This window comes from Oncorhynchus tshawytscha, linkage group LG04, assembly GCF_018296145.1.
Source record: "Oncorhynchus tshawytscha isolate Ot180627B linkage group LG04, Otsh_v2.0, whole genome shotgun sequence".
NCBI classification, from domain to species: Eukaryota; Metazoa; Chordata; class Actinopteri; order Salmoniformes; family Salmonidae; genus Oncorhynchus; species Oncorhynchus tshawytscha.
The window spans coordinates 974,340-995,113 of NC_056432.1; the positions used below are offsets into that span (position 1 = coordinate 974,340).

Consider the following 20,774-nt stretch of genomic DNA (forward strand, 5'->3'; position numbering starts at 1 on the left):
AAACCACTGACTCTCTGGTGTGGTCTGTTCTGTGTGCTTCGATGTAGTAGGGTTAATGAGGGTATTGACAGTGAACCACAGGACCCTGTGTACGTCACATGGCCAAAAGTATGTGGACACCCTTTCAAATTAGTGCTTCTATTTCGGCCACACCCGTTGCTGACCGGTGTATAAAATCATGCAATCTCCATAGACAAACATTGTCAGTAGAATGGCCTTACAGAAGAGATCAGTCACTTTCAACGTGGCACCGTCATAGGATGCCACCTTTCCAACAAGTCAGTGTGTCAAATTTCTGCCCTGGTCAACTGTAAGTGCTGTTATTGTGAAGTGGAAACGTTTAGGAGCATAAGACGAAGTTGTAGGCCACACAAGCTCACAGAACGGGACCACAGAGTGCTGAAGCACTTAAAAATGGTCTATCCTCTCTGAATGGTAGGAAGTCCTTGCAGCAATGTTCCAACATCTAGTGGATTTAAATGTTTAAAAATCTTTTAAATTATAGTTTTATATATATAACTAACTAACTAGTAACTAACTAGTTAAGAACAAATTCTTATTTACAATGACTGACTACACCAGCCAAACCCAGACGACGCTGGGCCAATTGTGCGCCGCTCTATGGGACTCCCAATCACAGCCGGATGTGATACAGCCTGGATTTGAACCAGGGTGTATTTAGTGACGCCTTTTGCTCTGAGATGCAGTGCCTTAGACTGCTGCATCCATGTTGCAGCCACCATGATGCTTGAAATAATGGCGAATGGTACTCAGTAATGTGTTGTATTGGATTTGACCCAAACATAAACGTATGTATTCGGGACATAAAGTGAATTGCTTTGCCACATTTTTGCAGTATTAAGTTCCTTGTTGCCAATAGGATGCTTGTTTTGCAATATTTTTTATTCTGTACAGGCTTTATTTTCACTCTGTCATTTAGGTTAGTATTGTGGAGGAACGACAATGTTGTTGATCCATCCTCAGTTAGTATTGTGGAGGAACGACAATGTTGTTGATCCATCCTCAGTTAGTATTGTGGAGGAACGACAATGTTGTTGATCCATCCTCAGTTAGTATTGTGGAGGAACGACAATGTTGTTGATCCATCCTCAGTTAGTATTGTGGAGGAACTACAATGTTGTTGATCCATCCTCAGTTAGTATTGTGGAGGAACGACAATGTTGTTGATCCATCCTCAGTTAGTATTGTGGAGGAACGACAATGTTGTTGATCCATCCTCAGTTAGTATTGTGGAGGAACTACAATGTTGTTGATCCATCCTCAGTTAGTATTGTGGAGGAACTACAATGTTGTTGATCCATCCTCAGTTAGTATTGTGGAGGAACGACAATGTTGTTGATCCAACCTCAGTTAGTATTGTGGAGGAACGACAATGTTGTTGATCCGTCCTCAGTTAGTATTGTGGAGGAACTATAATGTTGTTGATCCATCCTCAGTTAGTATTGTGGAGGAACGACAATGTTGTTGATCCATCCTCAGTTAGTATTGTGGAGGAACGACAATGTTGTTGATCCATCCTCAGTTAGTATTGTGGAGGAACGACAATGTTGTTGATCCATCCTCAGTTAGTATTGTGGAGGAACGACAATGTTGTTGATCCATCCTCAGTTAGTATTGTGGAGGAACGACAATGTTGTTGATCCATCCTCAGTTAGTATTGTGGAGGAACGACAATGTTGTTGATCCATCCTCAGTTAGTATTGTGGAGGAACGACAATGTTGTTGATCCATCCTCAGTTAGTATTGTGGAGTAACTATAATGTTGTTGATCCATCCTCAGTTAGTATTGTGGAGTAACTATAATGTTGTTGATCCATCCTCAGTTAGTATTGTGGAGTAACTATAATGTTGTTGATCCATCCTCAGTTAGTATTGTGGAGTAACTATAATGTTGTTGATCCATCCTCAGTTAGTATTGTGGAGTAACTATAATGTTGTTGATCCATCCTCAGTTAGTATTGTGGAGGAACTATAATGTTGTTGATCCATCCTCAGTTAGTATTGTGGAGGAACTACAATGTTGTTGATCCATCCTCAGTTAGTATTGTGGAGGAACTATAATGTTGTTGATCCATCCTCAGTTAGTATTGTGGAGGAACTATAATGTTGTTGATCCATCCTCAGTTAGTATTGTGGAGGAACTATAATGTTGTTGATCCATCCTCAGTTAGTATTGTGGAGGAACTATAATGTTGTTGATCCATCCTCAGTTAGTATTGTGGAGGAACTATAATGTTGTTGATCCATCCTCAGTTAGTATTGTGGAGGAACTATAATGTTGTTGATCCATCCTCAGTTAGTATTGTGGAGGAACTATAATGTTGTTGATCCATCCTCAGTTAGTATTGTGGAGGAACTATAATGTTGTTGATCCATCCTCAGTTAGTATTGTGGAGGAACTATAATGTTGTTGATCCATCCTCAGTTAGTATTGTGGAGGAACTATAATGTTGTTGATCCATCCTCAGTTGTCTCCCATCACAGCCATTCAACTGTTTTAAAGTCACCATTGGCCTTATGGTGAAATCCCTGAGCGGTTTCCTTCCTCTCCGGCAACAGCGTTAAGGCGTCACCATGCTTCAGTTCGGCTGGCGCCTGCTGAACAAGTGTGCTCGTATATTCCCTTAAGGCCTCCACTTGAAAAATGGGCAATAGTACTGTTTTGTCCATTTTAGAGATTCTGTAGCCAGTATACAAGTATTTCTTAGTCGAACAAAAATATAAAAGCAACATGCAACAATTTCAAAGATTTTACTGTGTTACAGTTCATATAGGTTTTAATCTATGGATTTCACATGACTAGGAATACAGATATGCATCTGTTGATCACAGATACCTTAAAAAGGTAGGGGTGTGGATCAGAAAACCAGTCAGTATCTGGTGTGACCATCTGCCTCGTGCAGTGCGACACATCTCCTTCACATAGAGTTGATCAGGTTGGTGATTGTGGCCTGTGGAATGTTGTCCCAGTCCTCTTCAATGGCTGCGGAAGTTTCTGGATATTGGTGGGAACTGGAACACGTTGTCGTACACATCGATCCAGAGCATCCCAAACATGCTCAATGGGTGACACGTCTGGTGAGTATGCAGGCCACGGAGGAACGGTGACATTTTCAGCATCCAGGAATTGTGTACATATCCTTGCGGCATGGGGCCGTGCATTATCATGCTGAAACATGAGGTGATGGCAGCGGATGAATGGCACAACAATGGGCCTCAGGATCTTGTCACAGTATCTCTGTGCATTCAAATTGTCATCGATAAAATGCAATTGTGTTCGTTGTCTGTAGCTTATGCCTGCCCATACTGTAACCCCACTGCCACCATGGGGCACTCTGTTCACAACGTTGACATCAGCAAACTGCTCTCCCACACGACACCATACACGCCGTCTGCCATCTGCCCGGTACAGTTGAAACCGGGATTCATCCATGAAGAGCCCACTTCTCCAGCCGGACACTGACCATCGAAGGTCAACATTTACCCACTGAAGTCGGTTACGACGCTGAACTGCAGTCAGGTCAAGACCCTGGTGAGGACGACGAGCACACAGCTGAGCTTCCCTGAGACGTTTTCTGATAGTTTGTGCAGAAATTCTAGCTAACTGGCTATAATGGCAGCCAAGGACATTCGCTTGCTTATTTGTTTGTGCTCTGATTTAGTTTCCACAGATGACATGAAAAACCTTTCATAGCAAAATATTCCTTGCTTGCTAACTTCCTTTGCTTGTAGCTTGCTTCTCATCTACTGGTGTTGGCTTGCTTCTCATCTACTGGTGTTGGCTTGCTTCTCATCTACTGGTGTTGGCTTGCTTCTCATCTACTGGTGTTGGCTTGCTTCTCATCTACTGGTGTTGGCTTGCTTCTCATCTACTGGTGTTGGCTTGCTTCTCATCTACTGGTGTTGGCTTCTCATCTACTGTTGGCTTGCTTCTCATCTACTGGTGTTGGCTTGCTTCTCATCTACTGGTGTTGGCTTGCTTCTCATCTACTGGTGTTGGCTTGCTTCTCATCTACTGGTGTTGGCTTGCTAGCTGACAAGTTGTTTGTCCTGGTTTTTGAACTCTGAGATTCAGCTGAAAAGATGTTCGCCTTGTCAGAAACACTACAAAAAATGATCACGTCTTAGGTTCTATAGAAGTAGAACACTAGAATGGCCATGAACCTTCTTATGACGGTCCAAAGGTCAGCCATTGTGGTCAGGGAGTTGGTCATCCATGGTTTTCCAATGCTGTGGTAAAATATTGTGTAAAACAATGAATGTGAAGAATTTATGTGCACTGAATGTGTTAGCTAGCTAGCCAGACATTTTTTGAGAAATAAGTCCATACATTTTTTTAAATTAACTGCCAATATTCAAACAATGCCAATATTCAAACAATGCTGTGCATCCACAGCTGGCTGACATCAGTTGATGATGGGACTTAGACAAGTTGGAAATGCAACAAGTACTGATATTGTATCATATAACGACACTCACAGCTTTCTAAGAAAACATTCTGTTTACAAATATTTTGGAGACTATTTATAGAGCCGTATTTATACTATTTAAAAAAAAAATTGTAACCTTTATTTAACCAGGCAAGTCAGTTAAGAACAATTTCTTATTTTCAATGACGGCCTAGGAACAGTGGGTTAACTGCCTGTTCAGGGGCAGAACGACAGATTTGTACCTTGTCAGCTCAGGGGTTTGAACATGCAACCTTCCGGGTACTAGTCCAACGCTCTAACCACTAGGCTACCCTGCCGCCCCTATAGGTTGACTATAATTCCATTACATAATCTCTGATACATCACATGCCTTTATTTTCCTGCATAAGTAAACTCAGGAAATGAATCACCTCTCTCTGATGACCCTAATGCTAACTGTACCTTATAAAAGAAATTAAATCTGGTATAGTGATTCTCTGTCATGGCCATACGGATCATGACTAGAGGTGGGGAGTGTTGAGTGTTGTGTTGATTTGGGAATTTTCATCGACTTAGGTGTCATATCGACTAAGATGTGACGGTAGGAACATTTTTAATAGACCCAATCAATCCAATTCCCTGCTATAGTCGCACAGATGATTTAACTGTGTATGGGGGATGCTATGCTAAACCTGCTGGCACGGTTGAGCTTTCTCCCCTCCTCCCCCTTCCACATCGTCATAGCAATGGCCTGTTGCATAATCCACCACACTGGCTGCAATATCTAAGGCCTTGTACTCTGTTTCCATGGAAACACTACCACCTCTTCCTTTCTCTCTGTCCTCTTTCTCATCTCTCAATTCAATTTACTTTCAATTTCAGGGCTTTATTCGCATGGGAACCATGTTAACATTTTCTCTCTTTCTCTCTCGCTCTCTTTCTCGCTCTCGCTCTCGCTCTCTCTCTCGCTCTCTCTCTCGCTCTCTTTCTCGCTCTCTTTCTCGCTCTCTTTCTCGCTCTCTCTCTCCTCTCTTTCTCCCTCTCTTTCTCTCTTACCTCTTTTCTCTCTCTCTTTCTCTCTCTCCTCTTTCTCTCTCTCCTTTTCTCTCTCCTCTCTTTCTCTCTCTCCTTTTCTCTCTCCTCTCTTTCTTTCTCTCTCTCCTCTCTTTCTCTCTCTCCTCTCTTTCTCTCTCTCCTCAAATCAAATCAAATCAAATTTTATTTGTCACATACACATGGTTAGCAGATGTTAATGCGAGTGTAGCGAAATGCTTGTGCTTCTAGTTCCGACAATGCAGTAATAACGAGCAAGTAATCTAACTAACAATTCCAAAAAAAACTAGTCATACACAGTGTAAGGGGATAAAGAATATGTACATAAGGATATATGAATGAGTGATGGTACAGAGCAGCATAGGCAAGATACAGTAGATGATATCTACAGTATATACATATGAGATAAGTATGTAAACCAAGTGGCATAGTTAAAGTGGCTAGTGATACATGTATTACATAAGGATGCAGTCGATGATATAGAGTACAGTATCAACGTATGCATATGAGATGAACAATGTAGGGTAAGTAACATTATATAAGGTAGCATTGTTTAAAGTGGCTAGTGATATATTTACATCATTTCCCATCAATTCCCATGATTAAAGTGGCTGGAGTAGAGTCAGTGTCATTGACAGTGTGTTGGCAGTAGCCACTCAATGTTAGTGGTGGCTGTTTAACAGTCTGATGGCCTTGAGATAGAAGCTGTTTTTCAGTCTCTCGGTCCCAGCTTTGATGCACCTGTACTGACCTCGCCTTCTGGATGGCAGCGGGGTGAACAGGCAGTGGCTCGGGTGGTTGATGTCCTTGATGATCTTTATGGCCTTCCTGTAGCATCGGGTGGTGTAGGTGTCCTGGAGGGCAGGTAGTTTGCCCCCGGTGATGCGTTGTGCAGACCTCACTACCCTCTGGAGAGCCTTACGGTTGAGGGCGGTGCAGTTGCCATACCAGGCGGTGATACAGCCCGCCAGGATGCTCTCGATTGTGCATCTGTAGAAGTTTGTGAGTGCTTTTGGTGACAAGCCGAATTTCTTCAGCCTCCTGAGGTCCTCTTTCTCTCCTATCTCCTTTCTTTTATTTCTCTCCTCTCTCAATTCAATTTAAGGGGCTTTATTTACATGGGAAACATGTTTACATTGCCTAAGCTATTTAAATAGATAATAAACAAATAAATAGATAATAAACAAATAAATAGATAATAAACAAATAAATAGATAATAAACAAATAAATAGATAATAAACAAAAGTGAAATAAACCATAAAAAATAAACAGTAAACATTACACTCACAAAAGATTCAAAGGAATAAAGACATTTCAAATGTCAGATTATGCGCAAATAGTTCAAGTACAAAAGGGAATATAAATAAGCATAACTATGTCTTCTATTTACAATGTTGTTTGATCTTCACTGGTTGCTCTTTTCTTGTGGCAACAGGTCACACATCTTGCTGCTGTGATGGCACACTGGTATTTGAATTCTTTGTGGGTCTGTGTAATCTGATGAAAATATGTCTCTCTCATATGGTCATACATTTGATAGGAAGTGAGGAAGTGCAGCTCAGTTTCCACCTCATTTTGTGGGCAGTGTGCACATAGCCTGTCTTCTCTTGAGAGCCAGGTCTGCTTACAGCTGCCTTTCTCAATAGCAAGGCTATGCTCACTGAGTCTGTACGTAGTCAAAGCTTTCCTTAACTTTGTCAGTCACAGTGATCAGATTTTGTGCCGCTGTGTACTCTCTGTGTAGAACCTGTGAACCTGTGATCATGTTCAGGCCGAGGTATGTATCATTTTGTGTGCTCTCGGGCAACAGTGTCTAGATAGAATTTGTATTTATGTTCCTGGTAACTGGACCTTTTTTAGAACACCATTATTTTAGTCTTACTGAGATTTACTGTCAGGGCCCAGGTCTGACAGAATCTGTGCAGAAGATCTAGGTGCTGCTGTTGACCCTCCTTGGTTGGTGACAGAAGCACCAGATCATCAGCGAACAGTAGACAGGGCCTGGACTCGAACCCAGGATCTCTAATGACACAGCGATACAGTGTCTTAGACCACTGCTCCACTCAGGAGGCCCCAGTGTCCCCACAGATGAGCACATTTCCCTGGGCCTGGAAATGGCACGTCTCTTCCTCAAGGGTGGGGAAGATCTCCTCTGAGTAATATGGGGATTCTGAGGGGGGATATATATTGTGCAAAGGAACACATCTTTCTGTCAGTCCAAGTTCTTTTTTCAGTTTTAACCAAATGTGATATTTACCGATTTTGATGGGATTAATTTGATTTTGTAGTTGGGATTTGTACCAAATGATCAGTCCTCCAGAGTCTCTGTCTCTATTGACAGAGCTGTGTTTCTGTGACGGCACAATGACCTCTCTGTAGCTTGTGGGGCAGTTAGTGACAAATGTCAGCCTAACACCATGTCTCCTGCAGAATGATGACGTCAACATCTTTCAGATGTTTGTTGAACTTCAGTGCTAAACTCTTCAGTCCAAAGGTTGATGAGTTTAGGGCCTGAATGTTCCACATGCTGACTGATAGTGATTTCATGTTGCAAAAAGAAAGAATAGCACAGTCAACAACTCAGTAGTTAGTAGTTACTGTATTTCTAAGAGATTAACTGACTAACTTCCTCTCTCGCCCCCGCTCTCTCTCTAACCCCCCGCTCTCTCTCTAACCCCCCGCTCTCTCTCTAACCCCCGCTCTCTCTCTAACACCCCCCTCTCTCTAACCCCCGCTCTCTCTCTAACCCCCCGCTCTCTCTCTAACACCCCCTCTCTCTAACACCCCCTCTCTCTAACACCCCCCCTCTCTCTAACACCCCCCCTCTCTCTAACACCCCCCTCTCTAACACCCCCTAACACCCCTCTCTAAACCCCCTCTCTCTAACACCCCCTCTCTCTAACCCCCCGCTCTCCAGCTCTGACTCTAACCTCCTCTCTCTCTCTCTCTCTCCATCCCCAGCTCTGCATATTGCCGTGACAACAAGGTCCGCGTTGCGATTAAGAAGATCAGTCCGTTTGAACACCAGACATACTGCCAGAGGACTCTGAGAGAGATTAAGATCCTGCTGCGCTTCAAACATGAGAACATCATCAGCATCAACGACATCATCCGCATGCCCTCCATCCACCAGATGAAGGACGTGTATCTTTTACAGCCTGATGTTATTTATCATGATGTCATCCGCACATAGTCAGGATGTTAGTCAAACTTGGATCATCTTTATCTTGTGATTCTCTCTCTCACTCTCTGACAATTCCATTTCAATTTAAGGGCTTTATTGGCATGGGAAACATGCTTACATTGCCAAATCAAGTGAAGTAGATAACTTTTAAATTGTATTGTTTATTAACATTACACTCACAAAAGTTCCAAAATAATAAAGACATTTTAAATGTCATATGTGAAAATGGTTAAAGTACACAAGGTAAAGTGTATAAACATAAATAAGGGTTGTATTTAGAATGGTGTTCTTCACTGGTTGCCCTTTTCTGGTGGCAACAGGTCACACATATTGCTGCTGTGATGCACACTGTGGTATTTCACCCAGTAGATATGGGAGTTTATCAAAATTGGATTTGTTTGTGGATCTGTGTAATCAGGGAAATGTGTCTCTAATACATTGGGCAGGAGGTTAGGAAGTGCAGCTCAGTTTCCACCTAATTTTGTGGGCAGTGTCCACATAGCCTGTCTTCTCTTGAGAGCCAGGTCTGCTTACAGCTGCCTTTCTCAATAGCAAGGCTATGCTCACTGAGTCTGTACATAGTCTAAGCTTTCCTACAGTTTGGGTCAGTCATAGTGGTCAGGTATTCTGCCACTGTGTACTCTCTGTTTAGGGTCAGTCACAGCGGTCAGGTATTCTGCCACTGTGTACTCTCTGTTTAGGGTCAGTCGCAGTGGTCAGGTATTCTGCCACTGTGTACTCTCTGTTTAGGGTCAGTCACAGTGGTCAGGTATTCTGCTACTGTGTATTCTCTGTTTAGGACCAAATATCATTCTAGTTTACTCAGCTTTTTGTTAATTCTTTCCAATGTGTCAAGTAATTATCTTTTTGTTTTCTCATGATTTGGTTGGGTCTAATTGTGTTTCTGTCCTGGGGCTCTGTGGGGTGTGTTTGTGAACAGAGCCCCAGGACCAGCTTGCTTAGGAGTCCTCTTCTCCAGGTTAATCTCTCTGTAGGTGATGGCTTTGTTATTGAAGGTTTGGGAATAGCTTCCTTTTTAGGTGGTTGTAGAATTGAATGGTTCTTTTCTGGATTTTGATAATAAGTGGGTATTGGCCCAATTCTGCTCTGCATGCATTATTTGGTGTTTTACGTACACAGAGGATATTGTTGCAGAATCCTGCATGCAGAGTCTCAATTGGGTGTTTGTCCCATTGTGTGAATTCATGGTTGTTGAGCGGACCCCACACCTCATAACCATGAAGGGCAATGGGTTCTATAACTGATTCAAGTATCTTTAGCCAGATCCTAATTGGTATATTGAAATTTATGTTCTTTTTGATGGCATAGAAGACCCTTCTTGCCTTGTCTCTCAGATCGTTCACAACTCTGTGGCGCTGAGGTTTAGGCCGAGGTATGTATCGTTTTTTGTGCTCAAGGGCAACGGTGTCTAGATGGAATTTGTATTTGTGGTCCTGTCAACTTGACCTTTTTTTGGAACACCATTATTTTGGTCTTACTGAGATTTACTGTCAGGGCCCAGGTCTGACAGAATCTGTGCAGAAGATCTAGGTGCTGCTGTTGACCCTCCTTGGTTGGTGACAGAAGCACCAGATCATCAGCGAACAGTAGACATTTGACTTCAGATTCTAGCAGGTGAGGCCGGGTGCTGCAGACTGTTCTAGTGTCCTCTCCAATTCATTGATAAAAATGTTGGAGAGGGTGGGGCTTAAGCTGCATCCCTGCCTCACCCCATGGCCCTGTGGGAAGAAATGTGTGTTTCTTTACATGGATTCTTTACATGGATTTTGTAATGTTGTATGTTTTTCCCCCAACACAACTTTCCATCAATTTGTATAGCAGACCCTCAAGCCAAATTGAGTCTAAAGCTCTTTTGAATTCAACGAACATGAGAAGACTTTGCCTTTGTTTTGGTTTGTTTGTTTGTTTGTCAATTAGGGTGTGCAGGGTGAATACGTGGTCTGTCGTACAGTAATTTGGTAAAAAGACAATTTGATATTTGGTCTGTACATTGTGTTCACTGAGGAAATGTACGAGTCTGCTGTTAATGATAATGCAGAGGATTTTCCCAAGGTTGCTGTTGATGCCTATCCCACAGTTATTATTGGGATCAAATTTGTCTCCCCTTTTGTGGATTGGGGTGATCAGTCCTTGGTTCCAAATATTGGGGAAGATGCCAGAGCCAAGGATGATGTTAGTTTTAGTATAGCCAAATGGAATTTGTGGTCTGTATATTTGATCATTTCATTAAGGATACCATCAACACCTCATGCCTTTTTGGCTTGTGGGGTTTGTCCTGTAGTTCATCCAATGTAATTGGAGAATCCACTGTGTTCTGGTAGTCTTTTTTGTTGATTCTAAGATTTGTATTCGATCATATAAAGAAACGAAACGTCCTCTCACTGTCAATTGAATGAATGAACATAAGATTCAACAACTGAGCCATAAACTGAACAAGTTCCACAGACATGTGACTAACAGAAATGGAATAATGTGTCCCTGAACAAAGGGGGGGGTCAAGATCAAAAGTAACAGTCAGTATCTGGTGTGGCCACCAGCTGCATTAAGTACTGCAGTGCATCTCCTCATCTTGGACTGCACCAGATTTGCCAGTTCTTGCTTTGAGATGTTACCCCACTCTTCCACCAAGGCACCTGGAAGTTCCTGGACATTTCTGGGGGGAATGGCCTTCACCCTCCGATCCAACAGGTCCCAGACGTGCTCAATGGGATTGAGATCCGAGCTCTTCGCTGGCCATGGCAGAACACTGACATTTCTATCTTGCAGAAAATCACAAACAGAAAGAGCAGTATGGCTGGTGGCATTGTCATGCTGGAGGGTCATGTCAGGATGAGCCTGCAGGAAGGGTACCACATAAGGAAGGAGGATGTCTTCCCTGTAACGCGCAGCGTGGAGATTGCCTGCAATGACAACAAGCTCAGTCCGATGATGCTGGGGCACACCACCCCAGACCATGACGGACCCTCCACCCCCAAATCGATCCCGCTCCAGATTACAGGCCTCGGTGTAACGCTCATTCCTTCGACGATAAACGCGACTCTGACCATCACCCCTGATGAGACAAAACCGTGACTCGTCAGTGAAGAGCACTTTTTGCCAATCCTGTCTGCTCCTGCAACGGTGGGTTAGTGCCCATAGGTGACGTTGTTGCCAGTGATGTCTGGTGAGGACCTGCCTTACAACAGGCCTACAAGCCCTCAGTCCAGCCTCTCTCAGCCTATTGCGGACAGTCTGAGCACTGATGAAGGGATTGTGCGTTCCTGGCGTATCTCGGGCAGTTGTTGTTGCCATCCTGTACCTGTCCCGCAGGTGTGATGTTCGGATGTACCGATCCTGTGCAGGTGTTGTTACACGTGGTCTGCCACTGCGAGAACGATCAGCTGTCCTTCCTGTCTCCCTGTAGCGCTGTCTTAGGCGTCTCACAGTACGGACATTGCAATTTATTGCCCTGGCCACATCTGCAGTCCTCATGCCTCCTTGCAGTGTTCCTAAGGAATGTTCACGCAGATGAGCAGGGACCCTGGGCATCTTTCTTTTTGTGTTTGTCAGAGTCAGTAGAAAGGCCTCTTTAGTGTCCTAAGTTTTCATAACTGTGACCTTAATTGCCTACCATCTGTAAGCTGTCAGCATCTTCACGACCGTTCCACAGGTGCATGTTCATTAATTGTTTATGGTTCATTGAACAAGCAATGGAAACAGTGTTTAAACCCTTTACAATGAATATTGTAAAGTTCTTTGGATTTTTAGAAATTCTTTAAAAGACAAGGACGTACTTTTTTTGCTGAGTTTGTTTTTGCGGTTTGTTCTTTATTGTAGAGCCAATAAGATTGGAGAAGTGGTTTATCCACATCTCTGTTTTGGATAGAGAACTCTTCATGTTGTTTTTTTGTCTAGTTTTCCCAGAAGTGGTTAGTCTATTGATAATTCAATCACATTGAGCTTATTTCTGACCTGCTGTTCCTTTTTTTTCCGTATGTATTTCTGTATTGTTTTGGTGATTCACCATAGTTCAGGCGTAGACTCAGGTTTTCTGGGTTGGACAGGTTCTCAATTTCTTTCAAAGGTTTTTGCATTCTTCATCAAACCATTTGTAATTTTTAGATTTGATCGGGAAGCTGAGAGATAAAATATACTGTTTAGGTTTTCTACTGCCAAGTCTACACCTTCACTGTTACAGTGGAACGTTTTGTCCAGGAAGTTGTCCTCAAGGGATTGAATTTGTTGTTGCTTAATAGTTTTTTGGTAGGTTTCCAAACTGCATTCCTTCCATCTTTAGCATTTCTTAATTTTACTCAGTTCCTTTGGTTTTGATGCCTCATGATTGAGTATTGCTCTGTTCAAGTAGACTGTGATTTTGCTGTGGTCTGATACGGGTGTCAGTGGGCTGACTGTGAACGCTCTGAGAGACTCTGGGTTGAGGTCAGTGATAAAGTAGTCTACAGTACTACTGCCAAGAGATGAGCTATAGGTATTACCTACCGTAGGAGTCCCTTCGGAGCCTACCATTGACTATGTACATACCCAGCGTGCGACAGGAGTTGTGACTCGATTTTGTTGGTTATGATGTCGTAGTTGTGCCTAGGGGGCCATATGGGGAGGGAATGCTGTCACCTCCAGGCTGGTGTTTGTCCCCCTGTGTGCCGAGGGTGTCAGGTTCTTGTCCGGTTCTGGCATTTAGGTCGCCACAGAGTAGTACATGTCCCTGGGCCTGTAAATGATTGATTTTCCCCCTCCAGGATGGAGAAGCTGTCTTCATTCTCCTCTTGATACTACCCATCCCGGGTCCGGGAGCGTAATCATCAACTGACACTAATTAGCATAACGCAACGGACATAAATATTACTAGAAAATATTCCTATTCATGAAATCACAAGTGAAATATATTGAAACACAGCTTAGCCTTTTGTTAATCACCCTGTCATCTCAGATTTTGAAAATATGCTTTACAGCCAAAGCAAGACAAGCATTTGTGTAAGTTTATCAATAGCCTAGTATAGCATTATGACTAGCTAGCAGCAGGCAACCTGGTCACAAATCAGAAAAGCAATCAAATTAAATCGTTTACCTTTGAGCTTCGGATATTTTCACTCAAGACTCCCAGTTAGATAGCAAATGTTCCTTTTTTCAAAAAATATTATTTTTGTAGGCGAAATAGCGCCATTTGTTCTTCACGTTTGGCTGAGAAATCAACCGGAAATTGCGGTCACTACAACACCGAAAAATATTCCAAATTAGCTCCATAATATCGACAGAAACATGGCAAACGTTGTTTATTATCAATCCTCAAGGTGTTTTTCAAATATCTATTCGATAATATATCCACCGGGACTCGTGGCTTCTTAGTAGGAAAGAGAAACAATGGCCGCATTTGTCCTTTACGCACCAAACACTATGAGAGACTCCAGCTGACCACTGACGCAATGTTGACATTCAGGCTCATTTTTCAAAATAAAAGCCTGAAACTATGTATTGTGACACTAGACACATTAGGGAAGCCATAGAAAAAGGAATCTGGTTGATATCTCATTCACTGCTCAATAGGGACGCATAGGAAAGCAGGGGTCTCTAAATAAGAGTCACTTCCTGATTGGATTTTTCTCAGGCTTTCGCCTGTAATATCAGTTCTGTTATACTCACAGACAATATTTTTACAGTTTTGGAAACTTTAGTCTTTTCCATCCTAAGCTGTCAATTATATGCATATTCTAGCATCTTGTCCTGACAAAATAGCTGTTTACTTTGGGGGCGTTATTTTTCCAAAAATTAAAATACTGCCCCCTAGATTCAAGAGGTTAAAGCATGGTGATTCTAGTGCGGGGATATAGGTAGCAATCAGGAGAACATTTTTCTCTGTTAAGATCATTTACTTGTTCATTTCTGGACAAATGTAAAATGTCCCTGTTTTGACTAATTTAGTAGATTGAGTTCTATACCATATTAGCACACTTGGGTGATGGGACTACCAGCTCTCTGTAACCTAGAAGACAACCAGTGGGTCCATCTCCTCTATACCATCCACTTGGTAGTGTGGTGGATGGGACTACTAGCTCTCTGTAACCTAGAAGACAACCAGTGGGTCCATCTCCTCTATACCACCCACCTGGTAGTGTGGTGGATGGGACTACCAGCTCTCTGTAACCTAGAAGACAACCAGTGGGTCCATCTCCTCTATACCACCCACCTGGTAGTGTGGTGGATGGGACTACCAGCTCTCTGTAACCTAGAAGACAACCAGTGGGTCCATCTCCTCTATACCACCCACCTGGTAGTGTGGTGGATGGGACTACCAGCTCTCTGTAACCTAGAAGACAACCAGTGGGTCCATCTCCTCTATACCACCCACCTGGTAGTGTGGTGGATGGGACTACCAGTTCTCTGTAACCTAGAAGACAACCAGTGGGTCCATCTCCTCTATACCACCCACCTGGTAGTGTGGTGGATGGGACTACCAGCTCTCTGTAACCTAGAGGACAACCAGTGGGTCCAAATCACATTTTATTTTATTTCACCGAATACAACAGGTGAAAACCTTACAGTGAAATGTTGAATACAACAGGTGTAGTAGACCTCACAGTGAAATGCTCTCGATGTTGCAGCTGTAGAACCTTTTTGAGGATCTCAGGACCCATGCTAAATCTTTTTCGTTTCCTGAGAGGGAATAGGCTTTGTCGTGCCCTCTTCACAGCTGTCTTGGTGTGTTTGGACCATTCTAGTTTGTTGGTGATGTGGACGCCAAGGAACTTGAAGCTCTCAACCTACTCTACTGAAGCCCCGTCGATGAGAATGGGGATGTGCTCAGTCCTCCTTTTCCTGTAGTCCACAATTATCTCCTTTGTCTTGGTGACGTTGAGGGACAGGATGTTATTCTGGCACCACCCGGCCAGGTCTCTGACCTCCTCCCTATAGTTTGTCTAGTCGTTGTTGGTTATCAGGCCTACTACCACTGTTGTGTTGTCCGCATACTTAAAGATGGTGTTGAAGTTGTGCCTGGCCATGCAGTCCGTCTCCTCTATACCATGTTTCTTGTAGGATTACAATGTCTGCATTTCTTTATTTCTTTGGTGAAGTCAAGTTTCCTGCTCATTAGATCAAAGGCAGATGACCTCAGGCCATCAGAGATAGTGAAGACTTTTTCATAAAGTGTTAGTCGTGTGGTTTCGGCAGAGCCTGCTGAGATCTCTCTCTTTCTCCCCACCAACACAGCAGCAGTGTGATGAACAGCCCCAGTCGAGTTTGTTCCTTAACCCCTTGTCTCCTAGCTACATAGTGCAGGACCTGATGGAGACAGATCTGTATAAGCTGCTGAAGACCCAGCACCTGAGCAACGATCACATCTGTTACTTCCTGTACCAGATCCTGAGAGGCCTGAAGTACATCCACTCAGCTAACGTCCTGCACCGCGACCTCAAACCCTCCAACCTGCTGCTCAATACCACCTGTGATCTAAAGGTACAGAACCCTGACCTCTGATCCCTGCCCCTCATCCCCTAATGTACTGCTCTGTGGGGCAGAGAAAATTGTGCTGTTTTACAGCAAATGTCCTTAGATTTAAAAAATATATTTTTTTATGCCTACTGCTCATTATCATCTGTTATCTAGAGGTACAGAACCCTGACCCTAATGTCCTGCACCGAGGCCTAAACCTACTGCTCATTATCATCTGTTATCTAGAGGTACAGAACCCTGACCCTAATGTCCTGCACCGAGGCCTAAACCTACTGCTCATTATCATCTGCGACCTCAAGTTTGTGGATTGATTTTTACAAAATCAAAATCGTCTCTCTCCACCCTCCTTCTCTACCCTCCTCTCCTTTCTAAACTCCTCCCCCTCCTTAGATCTGTGACTTTGGTCTTGCACGTGTGGCTGACCCGGACCATGACCACACAGGCTTCCTGACAGAGTACGTTGCGACTCGTTGGTACCGTGCGCCTGAGATCATGCTCAACTCAAAGGTGAAATGCAACAGCTCAATACACCACTACACTACAGCAACCCATATTAGTCTACAATACACCACTACACTATAACAACCCATATTAGTCTACAATACACCACTACACTATAACAACCCATATTAGTCTACAATACACCACTACACTATAACAACCCATATTAGTCTACAATACACTACAGCAACCCATATTAGTCTACAATACACCACTACACCACAACAACCCATATTAGTCTACAATACACCACTACACTATAACAACCCATATTAGTCTACAATACACCACTACACTATAACAACCCATATTAGTCTACAATACACTACAGCAACCCATATTAGTCTACAATACACCACAACAACCCATATTAGTCTACAATACACCACTACACCACAACAACCCATATTAGTCTACAATACACCACTACACTATAACAACCCATATTAGTCTACAATACACCACTACACTACAACAACCCATATTAGTCTACAATACACCACTATAACAACCCATATTAGTCTACAATACACCACTACACTACAGCAACCCATATTAGTCTACAATACACCACAACAACCCATATTAGTCTACAATATACCACTATAACAACCCATATTAGTCTACAATACACCACTACACTACAGCAACCCATATTAGTCTACAATACACCACGACAACCCATATTAGTCTACAATACACCACTACACTACAGCAACCCATATTAGTCTACAATACACCACAACAACCCATATTAGTCTACAATACACCACTACACTACAACAACCCATATTAGTCTACAATACACCACAACAACCCATATTAGTCTACAATACACCACTACACTATAACAACCCATATTAGTCTACAATACACCACAACAACCCATATTAGTCTACAATACACCACTACACTACAACAACCCATATTAGTCTACAATACACCACAACAACCCATATTAGTCTACAATACACCACTACACTATAACAACCCATATTAATCTACAATACACCACTACACTACAACAACCCATATTAGTCTACAATACACCACTATAACAACCCATATTAGTCTACAATACACTACAACAACCCATATTAGCCTACAATACACCACTATAACAACCCATATTAATCTACAATACACCACTATAACAACCCATATTAGTCTATAATACACCACTACAACAACCCATATTAATCTACAATACAGCACTACACTACAACAACCCATATTAGTCTACAATACACCACTATAACAACCATATTAGTCTACAATACACCACTATAACAACCCATATTAATCTACAATACACCACTATAACAACCCATATTAATCTACAATACACCACTATAACAACCCATATTAATCTACAATACACCACTACAACAACCCATATTAATCTACAATACACCACTACACTACAACAACCCATATTAATCTACAATACACCACTACACTACAACAACCCTTATTAATCTACAATACACCACTACACTACAACAACCCATATTAGTCTACAATATACCACTACACTACAACAATCCATATTAATCTACAATACAGCACTACACTACAACAACCCATATTAGTCTACAATACACCACTACACTACAACAACCCATATTAGTCTACAATACACCACTACACTACAACAATCCATATTAATCTACAATACACCACTACACTACAACAACTCATATTAATCTACAATACAGCACTATAACAACCCATATTAATCTACAATACACCACTACAACAACCCATATTAGTCTATAATACACCACTATAACAACCCATATTAGTCGATAATACACCACTACACTACAACAACCCATATTAATCTATAGTACACCACTATAACAATCCATATTAATCTATAATACACCACTATAACAACCCATATTAGTCTACAATACACCACTACAACAACCCATATTAGTCTACAATATACCACTACACTACAACAACCCATATTAGTCTACAATACACCACTACACTAGAACAACCCATATTAGTCTACAATACACCTCTACACTATAACAACCCATATTAGTCTACAATACACCACTACACTAGAACAACCCATATTAGTCTACAATACACCACTACACTAGAACAACCCATATTAATCTATAATACACCACTACACTATAACAACCCATATCAGTCTACAATACTGCACAATATAATATACTTGACTCAGGCTTGTTTTGAGATCAAACCTCTGTCTGTAATATACATGACTCAGGCTTGTTTTGGGGATATTGGTGTAATGCTGAGGATGTCGTAGGATTTGTTTAGCGACCGAGAGTAAAGAGAAAAGCTCCCTCGCTGCCGGGACGGACCAGATTGAGTCACGCACTGTGCCACTTTGTGATTGTTCGCCCAGGCAGACCAGCCAATCGATGCTAAGCCTATTTGTGTCCCGGGGGGTGGAGTCATCATTGCTTTTAGTTAGCGCTATGAGTCATTGAAGACAACAAGCCAATAACCAGTGAGAGGTTAGGGATTTATGACCCTCTGGCAATAGCAATTAGACTGTCCTGTTGTCTCCCTCCCTGTCCTGTGTAACTCGAGGACCCATCTGCCAGGGGACATGTATGTGCTGTATTAATGCTAGAGGTTACTACAGCCAGGGGACATGTATGTGCTGTATTAATGCTAGAGGTTACTACAGCCAGGGGACATGTACCTACTGTATTAATGCTAGAGTTTACTATGTATATATTGTATTAATGCTAGAGGTTACTATATGTATCTACTGTATTAATGCTAGAGGTTACTATATGTATCTACTGTATTAATGCTAGAGGTTACTATATGTATCTACTGTATTAATGCTAGAGGTTCCTACAGCCAGGGGACATGTACCTACTGTATTAATGCTAGAGGTTACTATATGTATCTGCTGTGTTAATGCTAGAGGTTCCTATGTGCTGTATTAATGCTAGAGGTTACTATATGTATCTACTGTATTAATGCTAGAGGTTCCTATATGTATCTGCTGTATTAATGCTAGAGGTTCCTATATGTATCTGCTGTGTTAATGCTAGAGGTTCCTATGTGCTGTGTTAATGCTAGAGGTTCCTATGTGCTGTGTTAATGCTGGAGGTTCCTATGTGCTGTGTTAATGCTAGAGGTTCCTATGTGCTGTGTTAATGCTGGAGGTTCCTATGTGCTGTGTTAATGCTAGAGGTTCCTATGTGCTGTGTTAATGCTAGAGGTTCCTATGTGCTGTGTTAATGCTAGAGGTTCCTATGTGCTGTGTTAATGCTAGAGGTTCCTATGTGCTGTATTAATGCTAGCCTCTCCTCTCTCAGGGTTACACCAAGTCTATTGATATCTGGTCTGTGGGCTGCATCCTGGCTGAAATGCTCTCCAACAGACCCATCTTCCCCGGGAAGCACTACCTGGACCAGCTCAACCACATACTGGGTACACACACACATGCACACACACACAGCTCAACCACATACTGGGTACACACACACATTTCAACCACATACTGGGTACACACACACACACACACACACACACACACACACACACACACACACACACACACACACACACACAGCTCAACCACATACTGGGTACACACACACATTTCAACCACATACTGGGTACACACACACACACACACACACAGCTCAACCACATACTGGGTACACACACACACACACACACACACACAGCTCAACCACATACTGGGTACACACACACACACACACACACACACACACACACACACACACACACGCAGCTCAACCACATACTGGGTACACACACACACACACACACACACACACACACACGCAGCTCAACCACATACTGGGTACACACACACACACACACACATGTCATGTCTCTAGTGTCATGTCTCTAGCTGTTGAGCTGACCCTGGTGTCATGTCTCCTCTATCTGTTGAGCTGACCCCTGGTGTGTCATGTCTCCCTCTAGCTGTGAGCTGACCCCTGGTGTCATGTCTCCTCTATCTGTTGAGCTGACCCCTGGTGTCATGTCTCCCTCTATCTGTTGAGCTGACCCCTGGTGTCATGTCTGACCCCTGTCATGTCTCTGTCTGAGCTGACCCCTGGTGTCATGTCTCCCTCTAGCTGTTGAGCTGACCCCTGGT

General features: G+C 42.7%; 1 protein-coding gene across 1 annotated transcript in view; it reads left to right on the plus strand.

Annotated features, from left to right (window-relative positions):
• The window catches only part of LOC112237408 (mitogen-activated protein kinase 1), a 133,226-nt gene that overhangs the window by 19,666 nt on the left and 92,786 nt on the right, over positions 1 to 20,774 (plus strand). Inside the window, exons 2-5 of the mRNA XM_042320208.1 lie at positions 8,446 to 8,628; positions 15,949 to 16,138; positions 16,526 to 16,642; positions 19,960 to 20,074. Coding sequence (XP_042176142.1) covers positions 8,446 to 8,628; positions 15,949 to 16,138; positions 16,526 to 16,642; positions 19,960 to 20,074 — 605 coding nt within the window. The remainder of the gene's footprint in view (positions 1 to 8,445; positions 8,629 to 15,948; positions 16,139 to 16,525; positions 16,643 to 19,959; positions 20,075 to 20,774) is intronic.